At 43.8% G+C, this 11,594-nt stretch overlaps 1 protein-coding gene across 3 annotated transcripts in view; it reads left to right on the forward strand.

Moving 5' to 3' along the window:
• NAP1L1 (nucleosome assembly protein 1 like 1) overlaps positions 1-9,160 on the forward strand; it is a 29,274-nt gene extending 20,114 nt beyond the window's left edge. For 2 of the 3 annotated variants that reach the window (XM_044280424.1, XM_044280425.1), the window contains exons 9-15: positions 568-707; positions 2,589-2,734; positions 4,262-4,281; positions 5,990-6,112; positions 6,207-6,239; positions 6,887-6,937; positions 8,504-9,160. In XM_044280424.1, coding sequence (XP_044136359.1) covers positions 568-707; positions 2,589-2,734; positions 4,262-4,281; positions 5,990-6,112; positions 6,207-6,239; positions 6,887-6,937; positions 8,504-8,539 — 549 coding nt within the window. In that variant the 3' untranslated portion in view covers positions 8,540-9,160. Of the gene's footprint in view, positions 1-567; positions 708-2,588; positions 2,735-4,261; positions 4,282-5,989; positions 6,113-6,206; positions 6,240-6,886; positions 6,938-7,091; positions 7,125-8,503 lie in introns of all 3 variants that reach the window. The other variant, XM_044280426.1, reaches the window with a different exon arrangement.
• Positions 9,161-11,594: the final 2,434 nt, after the last annotated feature.

Raw genomic sequence — 11,594 nt, forward strand, 5'->3', positions numbered from 1 at the left:
CCTTTAAGAATGTTCTTGCCTAGAAGTAGGGTCAGTTATCCCAGCCTCTTATTGCATAAAGGAAAGGGGGGGGTCCCCAAATGGGGTTTTTACTCTATCTACACTCAGCTCGAATGAACAGTTCATGGGTATGCTGCAGGCTTAAAATCTGTAACATGCTTAGTTTATGGGATTTTTCTGTAATTTTACTCTTTACAATGTGAAGGATGAGGATAGGGGAAACTGGAGTGTTTGAAAGATCAGGTACTGAAAATGGACGGAACTTTTTCTAACCATGTAGTTTGTTAAAGCATATTTGATCCTGAAATTGTGGTACCGTATTGGTATACCTAACACAGAGGTGTGCAATCTCCAGCTGTTGTGAAACTCCCACCATGCGCACTTCCTCTGCTCTTCGCTGGAGTGGTGAAGGTTGCTGACCCCTGCCCTATTAGGAGATTCTGTAAGCAGATTCAAAGGGGGCATTTCATAGATAACTTAGCATTTCACTAGGATATGCCATTTTAATTGTTGGTCTGACCTCTTTTTTTTTTTTTTTTTTTTTTTTTTCTCTCACCTGTCCCCCAGAGTTTCACTTTAGAATTCCACTTTGAGCCAAATGAGTTCTTCACAAATGAAGTTTTGACAAAATCGTACAAAATGAGATCAGAGCCTGATGAGGCTGATCCATTTTCCTTTGATGGACCAGAAATAATGGGCTGTACAGGGTAAGTGATTTTTGGTTTGTTTTCTACTGTAGTGTTTGACTCATGACCAGAAGGTTTCACTATTGAATCTCAGTGCTAGAATGATAGTGGTATCCTCCCCAGTGATGACAGGTTGTAACTTTTGTCCACTGCATCAGAGACTGTAACGGGTCTGAACAACTCCATGGCAGTCAAGGGAGCAGTTTATCTGTGGTGGTCCTGGTCCCTCTTTTGGGTCTGAGTCTACCACAGAGATGGTTCCATTGCCTGTAGCAGTTCTCAATAGGAACATATGGACTGTCCCATAGGCTGCAATAGTACACATTTATTGGTCTATGGGACAAATCTAAAGGCACTTGAGTGAAGTTTTTGAAATATAAAAATATAAGTTTAAATCGCTCCCATATTTAGGATGAGCAATAAAAATATTTAGGCAGTCACATCCCAACATGCCTGTACTATTAAAATCTAAACGCCTTTATCCCATGCAGTGAACGCTGTAATGGGAAAATGGCTGACTCGCTTTCATCTGACTTTTTTTAGTCACTTCACCTACACCCAAAGACTGAATAGTGATTAAATTCATGCACACGTCAATAATCACTAATCATTCTGCAAAAAGTTAGGAAAAGGTTAGTGGCTGGAGCATGTCTGCTGTCGGAGGATGGGAATGCTACATGTTTATATTTGTTCCAAAATGGAGACTGGATTCTGAGTCTGCCACCTTTTTTGACGGTAGCTTGACTAAATGCTATGTGTAATGTTAACATGAATGACTATGGGAAGGCTCACTGACCCTCTGCAGTGTATGCAGAATTTCTACAGATCTCTCAATTCTGTAAATCTCAGATTTTGGTTTTTGTTGCTAACAGAAATTTTCAGGATGCAGTGATCAACTAGATGTAGATGGATTGTAGAGTGAACCCTGCACACTCTAGTTGTGAGTCTTAAACATCCTGGTGAGCTTAAAATGTAACAGAGAATGTTATGTCACTCACACCTGATCGTAGGACATTTATCGCCAATATGTAGCATAAACTCTAAGTAAGGCTTCTTTCACACTTGCATTCGGGGTTCCGTTTGAAGGCTCTCACAAGCAGCACCGAACGGATCCATACAGCCCCTATGCATTCTGAGTGGATGCGGATCAGCTCAGTTTGGCACCGTTTGGCTTCCGTTCAGCAGGCGGAGACCCGAACGCAGCTTGCAGCGTTCGGGTGTCCGCCTGGCTGTGCGGAGCCAAACGGATCCGTCCTGACTTACAATGCAAGTCAATGGGGACGGATCCGATTGACGTTGACACAACATGGTTCAATTGCAAACTGATCCGTCCCCCATTGACTTTCAATGTAAAGTCAGGAGTCCCTATTAATATTCGGGGGGTGCACTGGCCACCAATGAATTTAATTTAAAACTGGGGAGGGAGGGGTTAATTGTGTGGATCACAGCCCCCTATAAGACGGGCATCCTCAAACTGTGGCCCTCCAGCTGTTGTAAAACTACAACTCCCACATTGCCCTTCTGTAGGCTGTTCGGGAATGCTGGGAGTTGAAGTTTTGCAACAGCTGGAGGGCCGCAGTTTGAGGATGCCTGCTATAAGAGATCGGGTGCTGCCAGGCAGAAGGGGGCAGTCATGTACACAGTTCTTTTAGTGTATTCTAACTTGAAGCGTCCCCATCACCATGGGAATGCCTCTGTTAGAATATACTGTTGGATCTGATTTTTCAGTTCGTGAAAACTCAGATCTTAAAATTATGCAGACGGATCCTTTCTGAACGGATACCATCGTTTGCATCATAGGAGCGGATCTGTCTGTGCAGACAACAGACGGATCTGCTCCAAACGCAAGTATGAAAGTAGCCTAAAAAGTGTTTTGAAACTTTTCTTTTTTTTTTAACACAGGTGCCAGATTGACTGGAAAAAGGGTAAAAATGTTACTTTAAAAACAATTAAGAAGAAACAAAAACATAAGGGCCGTGGTACAGTAAGGACTGTCACAAAAACTGTTCCAAATGACTCATTCTTCAATTTCTTCTGTCCTCCTGAAGGTAAGAGGACTTGGAGGTTTGGTAATTGTACATTCTGATTCACTAAGTTACTGTTCAAGAAAAATGTGCTATAAAATAATGAAACAGTAATTTCAGTTTAGTAAATTACTACAGGTAAATGTAAACTATCTGATCAGTTTTTCTTGTATTCAGCTCCTCTCCTGCTCCCCCTCCTTTTCACAACTCTTCTCACTGCTCATATTGGTCTTCAGTCAGTGCTAGCTGCCTATAGTATGAGAAGGGCCGATGCATGACTTCCACATGGTGTTCCTCTTGTAACCATAGCACATTAGGCTAGGGCTAACACAGCAACATGTCGCGTGATAACTACACTCACATGTAGCCTTATTCTGAAAAGTTGCTTGAAACAGTTAAAGGATCTTCTCGCTTAAGTAAATGGTGTTTATCATGTAGACCAAGTTAATAAGACAATGTATTGATTGTCCATATTGCCTCTGGCTTTATACACAGCTTGTTTCCAGGGATTATGGCCACTGTTGCAGTGCAGATATATGGTAGATGGGAGCTGCTGCACATGCCTTTTGCACACTCCTGCAATCCCAGTCACCAGAGGCTAGCACTTTCATTTAGTGTAAAGCATGACCACTGCTGCTGGATTACAGTGGTTGTAATCAATGGAAATGAGCAGTGTATAATGTGATAAAAAAATAAAGCCAGCCAGCAAAGGAGGTAATATGGACAATCACAATACATTAGTAAGTGCTCTGTATTAACTTTATATAAGTTTCATTTTCTGAAGCGAGACCACCCCTTTACTAGAAGGACTTCAGGCTGGGACTCTGCTCATTTTACAGGCTTTTTAGTTTCTCGAACTGCATCAAAATGGCAGTTGAAAAAGCAGCCGCCACCTTTCAGCCAAGTGTTTCCTGATGAATAATGCAAATGAGGGTAGGGGGCTGCAGTTCTCACGACTGGATCAGTGTCTGCCCATTGGTTGAGCATGTTTCAGTACAAGGGCTAAACTGTTTAAAACGGCAGTGCAATTTGACTAACTGGTTTTATTCCAATGAAATTTTCAATACGCTTGTTGGTCATTAAAAGGACCCTTAAATGTAAGCTTTAAATCAATGCCATGAAGCCAGTGTTGGGAGTGGATGTATAAAATAAGATTTTATTTATCAACTTTTAGTTTTGGGTTAAATGGCATCGGTGGCACATGTGAAAGCAACCGGTTACTCTACAGAGCTGTACCCGCCCCTTTCCATGGGATGGGAGCCTGCATTCAGTACTGGACAGTCCATGAGGTGCCACTCTTCTGTGTAAAGATGGCGTAAGCTTAGTCTGAAACCAGGTTTATCACAGTGGCTGAAGCTGGCACACTTTGTTTAGTCTAACAGTTATACCACTTTGTCTTGGGTTACTTGGTGTCTCATGTATGCCAGGTTTTTTTTTTTTTCTTTTCCTTTGCTGCATGCATTCTGATGCATTTTGATTTGTAAATTTCCCCCAATGTTTTCCAAAAGATGAAATAACTATTTCTAATGGATTATTTTTATTTTTTCTTAGTACCGGAAAATGGAGAATTGGTAAGTAATGATGCTGTGAACAGAAATTCTAATTGGCCCCTGTGCCCATGATATGGATAAACTAGATGTTCAATTGGCATCTACACAGAAAAGTATGCAAAATGCAGTACAACTGCAAAGCAATGTGCCCACGTACACTATGTTGGATTTAACAAAATAGGCATGCAGAGGTGTAATTCAATTTAGATCTGCAGTGTCTGGCACATTTTTCTTGTGCAGTAGGTGTAATCTGCCTGAGTGCACAAGGCCTGCAAGCAGAATACAAGTGGTCACCCTTGCTCGGAGAGGTTTAGAAGTATTTTAATAGTCAGAAGATGGCTGTCAGCAGCATCTCTATCAACCAGTCTAGAATATTTGTACATGTAACATCCAGTGTGATTTTCATAAATGAAGTGGTTTTGAGCAGATTTGTTCTCACGATCGCACCTCTAAAAATCCTTCAGAGAATCTGTCCATATTAGAACTGCGCTTTCAGGCATGTCTGGAAGACTTCTAAAGGATTTCCAAACAAACCCTTTTACTGTACAGCCTGACCGTCCTGTAGAGGCATTAAGAATGTGCTAGGAGCTTCCCTGCCAGATAGGATAGCTGTGTGCTCAGTGGTTATCTTAGGGTGATGTGACATAAGGTTGGACAGTATCAAATATTCCTATGAGAATATTAGAGTACCTTTCACTATTTTAAAAACTAAACTATCAGTGGGCAGAGCAGCACCCAGGGGTCCCCCTGCACTTACTAGTATGTCTGGGCGCTGCTCCGTTCGCCCGGTATAGGCTCCAGGGTCCACAGCTCCCTCTGTTGTACTGGGCGGAGTTCTTGTATTAGGCGTGTCCCTTGCTGCAGCGCTGGCCAATGGCAGCACGCAGCTCATGGCCTGGGACTCCCAGGATATGAGCTGTGCGCTACGATTGGCCTACGATTTTTAGTTTATCTGATTCTTGGGCAGCCCAGGCTTGCTGTCTTTTTTATATAGGGCCCCAAGGAGACCTTATACTGTATAATGTCCATACAGTATGTCTGTGTTGCACTCATACATTATATATAGTAATGCCTCATTGTGGTCCCACACCATGTAATGAGGGCCATGGAGTGAGCAGGGGCTTCACTCACCAGTGTGTACAGGGTGCTGGGTCAGTATATACAGGTGTATGGGTTACAGCTGTGTAGTCAGCATTTAGTTGTCGTAAAGCCTGTACCCCATAGACCTTTTATACCCTGACCCTGCACTCAATATACAGTGCTGTAGCCTATATAATTGTATACACTGACCCTGTACAGAAGTGTATAGTTATTTGGGGTGGATGGAGCACAGCAGTTTAGTCGTTATACGGTCTGCTCCTGGGCTGCAGCCCCAGCCTTGCCTGCACTTCTACATTATTGCATTCTCCCTCCTCCCACCTTGATTGCTGCTGATCTATTGGTGCAGGGGCAGATATAACCTTTTGACACTGCACATAGTCCATATATGTGTGGAATGTACTGACTTTTTAGAAACGGTCAGTGTGTGACTGGCCTGCAGAAGTCACTCAATATACCACCATAGTTAAGAAATGTAGATTGCCATGTTGCAGTTTCTTAATATCGTGTATACCTCTATCTCTTAACACTAGTCTGATGGTTTTCTGGTGTTCTATAGTTCATCACCGTGAACAGTAGTTAGAGGGCTTAAGGATAATTTGTCATAAATAACCTGCCATGTTGTCTCTAGGATGATGATGCAGAAGCAATACTTACTGCCGACTTTGAAATAGGACACTTTCTGCGTGAGCGTATAATTCCCCGATCTGTTCTTTACTTCACTGGTGAAGCTATTGAAGATGATGACGACGATGTAAGTTCTTTACTCTTCATTCTCATGACCTTTTCGTAATGGAACACTTTTACTGACCGAAGCTTTGTTTTTTTGTTTTTCTTTCTCCATATAGTATGATGAAGAAGGTGAAGAAGCAGATGATGAGGTAAATAAGAATTTGAATGCTTTGCCATGGCTAGATGTTCTCCTGTTACTTCTGTGTAAGGCCTCTTGTGTGCCCCGTGGCCGTGCTGCGGGCCGCAATGCACAAACGCCCACCCTGGGGCATCTGCAGCGGATCACAGACCCATTCATTTTAATGGGTCTGATCTGGCTGATCCGCAAAAAGATGGGACATGTTCTATCTTTTTGCGGTACGGGACGAAGAGGGACCCACTGCCACCAATGACTAATACTGTGGATGGGGGGACTGCAATTTTTATAATGTGGAGGGGAGGGACTGTGACCACTGCACCACCAATGAATATAGTTTAGTTTATGCCTGAATACAAACGTAGCCTGCAGGCACCCAGCCTCTGCCTGCATGCTGCAGTTAAGCCCTTAGGTGCGGCCCTTCTCGGAGCAGTCACTGCTTTAAGCCTCTGTTCTGCAATCTTCAGGGCTAACTTAATTTATTAAAATGAATGGGAGAAAGAAAAATGTGACAATGGGTGTCTGCACAAAAATTCAGTGGCAAAAAATGCCTTTTGAATGGCCCCTAACAGTGGCTGCTACCCCATATCCTTAATTTTTATTTTATTTTTTTTATTGAAAAATAACCTCAGATTTTAATTACAACTAATGTTCTTACAGGAGGGAGAAGAGGAAGCAGATGAAGAAAATGATCCAGATTATGAACCGAAGGTGAGTCCTGTCTCTTGATAGTTGGAATTTGCTCGGTGTACAGTCATTCTTATAAACATTTTTATAGCATGTGTTTGTTTCCACTGACATATGCCTGAGTTTAGTGAGAATGCCTTCCACTTCTGTCTCTACCCTTGACATTTTTCCTCACTAGGTTTAAATGGTGCCAGTAGAATTCATACCCTGGGTATGTAATGCATTGAGTATTTTAATACACTAATGGTGTGGTTTTGGTTCACCTGGACACTAATACCTGGTGCACTGCTCCTCTCCTTACTAGAAAAATGCACAAAACTCTAAAACCTGTGCTGGTTAACTGTTCTAAATAGTGGGTAAGTTATGTGGTTTGGTTCAATGTTCATGTAGTCAATGTATTAAAAAAAAACACGCATACAAAGACCTTAGTGTTTTCTGTCAACTGCCTGCTCCACCTTTTCGACAACTTAACTAGTGAGGCCACCAGTCTGTTAGGCTGGGTTCACAACTGCTGTGGAGGAACAGACTGCCGCGGCTCACCATATCTGGCATAGCATCCTAATGGATCTGATGGAAATCCAATGGCTTTCCAGCATATATAGTGCAAAAGTTGCATGTAGCATTTTTGTCCAGCTGAAAGCTGCCGTGTGAAACTGATACCGTGACTGGATTAGTCTTTACATATGACTAGACGACAATTCAGTAAAATCGCTTTTAACTAAAGTAGTTGATCAGCCTGGTTTTAAATCTGACTATCTGAGATCTACGTGGAAGGAAACTTTCATGTGTGAAGACAATGTCACAAGGCAGGCTTTCACAGTATAATGGCTTGACTCTTGGATCTTTTCATAGATTATCTGAGTTGGGCATATACCACTAAATGTTAGACAAGTAGCATACATAGTTATGTAGCTCACACTCATTTTTCATATGGGCTTTAACTTCAAAGTTGCTGTAACAGACTTTTTGTGCCCCCTAGTGTTGCATTTTCTACAACTAGTGGTAATCAGTTTGTAGCAGAAGCTTTATTTTTTTTTATATATAGGGTCTATAGAAAAATGAGATTGAATTGTGGATTAACCCATTTGATGTGCTGATTAAAGGGGTTCTGCATCGATCGGCAGGGGTCTGACACCCCCACCAATCGGCTGTTTGAGAAGGCAGCGGCGCTTCAGCAGTGCCACGGCCTTCTCACTGTTTACCGCTGGCCCAGTGAGGTCACAACTAGTATCAACTGGCCTGGACGCAGCTAAGCTCTGTTCACTTGAGGATAAATAATCAGTTTAAACAAACTGCAGAACCCCTTTAAATGCCCCTTTGACTTGACTCGTAGGGCAATATATTTGAGTAGGGTACTTCTGGATCTTTAAAGTGGACTGGCTTGCATCAAATATATATTATTTTAGATTGCATACATCATTTATCAAAGGAGCAAATGTCAGAGTTTCATCCAGTGCTAATCTGTGATTCCTCTGGGCACAGATGTAAGATGTGCCATGATAAATTATTTTTTTGTTCAGAGGTTCTCATTTTGGTATGATTGACTCCATATGGTGACATTAAAAATATGCATGTGCTTTCTCTTTACAGAAAGATCAAAACCCAGCTGAGTGCAAGCAGCAATGAAGCGGTGTGTACGTGGCCTTGAGGATTACCTGCACTGTAATAAGTTAAACTCTTAGTTACTTACAGCCTTATGTTTTGTATCTTGGTAGAATAAAGTAAACAATTTTTGTTAAAAAAATATATAAAATTTAAACCTCTAAAAATCTGTTTAAATGGTAAGATCTTTGGACTTAGTATTAAGTGTACTTTCCTGCCAGGTATGTAATAGGATGCAGAAATCCCTTTTAAAGCATGTTCTTCACTGCTTCATAGTCTTGGTTCTTGTGAAGTCTTTGCCATGTACATCGCAGCAGTTCTGATTCATCACAGCTGCCGTCAATCTCTTTAGCTCAAACTCCTAAGGAACCAAAGTCTCTTCTCAGCCCAGTAGTTCAAACAGGTGTAAGTAGCTTGCAATAGCTGTGCCTTCATGACTTTGTTCTAGAATTACAGTTATTACCTTGGAAATGGTACATTCAATAACTTATCCTTGCAATTGACATGTCCATTGATCATATCTGCTTGTTATGCTATGGATTTTTGTATTTTATGTGACTGTGATCTACAAAGCAATCTGATGGTCAACATAACAAGGTTACTGTTTACCACTGGGGTGTGAATAAAACCTAGTATTTTCAGAAATCTGTGTTAATTTTTTGTGTATTATACTGTTCCTGTAATGGCTTGCCAGTGTCTATACAGACCTTATACCCAGCACCAGACACTGTCCTATTATCCTGTAGTCATACGTTATGTAGGTTGGCACACAGAGGGAAATGTCGGGTAATAAAACTGCAGAGGACTTGCGTTCTGGAATGAATACAACTGCAGGACATGTGACTAATTGCAGAGAACAAGACTCTTCACAATAAAAAAATCCACTGAGTGCCAATGGTGTGACCAGTTTTGCATGTTAAAGCAGCTAAAACCATACTTTATGTGGCATGGTACAGTGCAGGAAGTTTTCCTATATGTACCTTGTAAACTGGATATCTGGTTTCAGGTCATAATGAGTCTGCCACAGGACAGGGGAAACTTGATCTACTACAGGCCTCTGGTATGGCTGGAAGTGTACAAACACAAACTTTCTTTATATTAGATGTTGCTGAAACTTCGAAAACAAGCATGTCCCTGTTATAATGCTGCTAATACTGTCCACATTACCATTTTGGAGCCTGTGGCTGAGTCCTTTGGACCCCACTACAAGCCAATGGAGTTTGTCAGAGGATACATCTGGCACTTTCCTTTTTTTTTCTGTTCCTCTGGAACAGAAACTGAAATTAATGTGACCGTAAATGGATGCTTGGTGTCATCCTATAGAGTTCTTTTAAGGGTCCATTCAGATGTCTGTAGTTCTGGGTCCGCATCTGTTCCGTGTGCTGTCTGCACCCGTAATTTCGTTCTGCCGCAATGAAGAAAAGTCCTATAGCCTGCAATCGCGGACAATAGGCATTTCTATCACAGGGCTGGTCACGACCAGCAAAATGTGGAATGCACACAGCAAGTATCGGATTTGTGTACAGCAAAAACTCTTATGTCTGAATGGACCCTAACTTTCTCGCCCATATTCATTGGGGTACACAAGAACCATGGGTATAGCTATGTCCTCTAGGAGGTGTTGACACTAGATAAAGCTGTAAGCTCCTCCCTTGGCAGCTATACCCCCCCCCCCCCTCCTCCAGCCTGGAGGGAGAACTTCAGTTTTTCTAGTGTCAATAGGAGGCAAGACTGGTCTGCAGGGTAGCTCCTGAAGATTATTTTTTTCTTCAGGTGGGGAACTGGTTGCCTTAGCCTCCCTGTTCTCCCAGGGGAGTACGACAGTGTTGGCCTGCCACCTCCCCCACAAGAAAACAAGGTGGACCAGGGCAGCCTCGCTCCCCTGCATCCTGCCAGCCAAAAGGTCACCTAGCTCTGCCAAAAAATGACCCTCCTGCCTTACCAGACTCCTGCCACTCTGGTGCCAGCTGCTGAGGAGGTGACCTTGCGGGTCCACTTGGGAGGGTGAACAGAAGAGTGAAGATGAGTTGAGTACATGTTTATTGTAGCCCAGGACCCCCTCTCACTCCCCCTCTAGGCTGGTGGCTACATGGGCACTTAGGGGGTTAATAACCATCTCTGGCAGGCGTTGCTTTAAACACAGCTGGAGGCCAAGCACACCTCTGTGGACCTGGACCATGCACTGGTCGAACAGGCAGGGAAGGGAGCTGAGGAGGCTCCCCACTCCCCTATATGTAATGTGCTGGTGAGGGGAGCACACTGCCCTCTCGGCTGGCCACGGTCATGCACCGTTGCGTCCCTGGCTGGTCCTGCTGCTACTTCTAAGATCCACCCTATTTGGGAGCGGGTGCCGCAAGAGATCCCAACCCATGCTCTTCCCAGCCTGTGGGGTGAACACCCCCAGCCGGTGGGTGCAAGCGGGCACTTCCACTCACTGCTCCTGGTCCCTCTGCGCCCTGGCCGACCGACAGGCTCCCGGTCGGCCTTGTGCATAAACTTAAGCCCTGGCTTTGCGGCTTACTAGGCCGCAGCTTCATCCCCTGGAATTTTTCCCACCTCACTTCCTCCCCCAGAAGCTGCTGGGCCCTGCCCCAGGGCCTCTGAAAGGCAGCTTAACCCTTTCTGGCCAGCCACATCTTGAGGTCAGCACCAGATTATCTGGGGGTGCTCTCTCCAGTGCAATGTCCCTTAACGTTGAAGCAGTTGGCCCATTCCTGCCTCTCTGCCCACTTGATGTTGGGCATCCTAGGTTCATACGGGCCACCCTGTCTGTGTGGTACGAGGCTGGGCCCGTGTCCTGTACTGACAAGGGAGGACCTTTTCATAGTAACCAATCCGCCCTCCAGGGTCGTTGGTTGATAATCCTCCACCTGCGCAGATCCAGGGAGGACAGCTGAAGGTTCCCAATCCACCCTCATGGTCGTGTGGTTGATAATTCTCCAGTGCAGGACCTCTGTAGTTCCCAATCCGTCCTCTGGGGCCGTTTTGATAATTCTCCACCTGTGCGATCCAGTGCCGAACCTCTGGGAGTTCCCAATCCATCCTCCAGGGTCGTTTGGTTGATAAAGCTCTGCCTATG

Source organism: Bufo gargarizans, chromosome 2 (assembly GCF_014858855.1).
Source record: "Bufo gargarizans isolate SCDJY-AF-19 chromosome 2, ASM1485885v1, whole genome shotgun sequence".
NCBI lineage: Eukaryota > Metazoa > Chordata > Amphibia > Anura > Bufonidae > Bufo > Bufo gargarizans.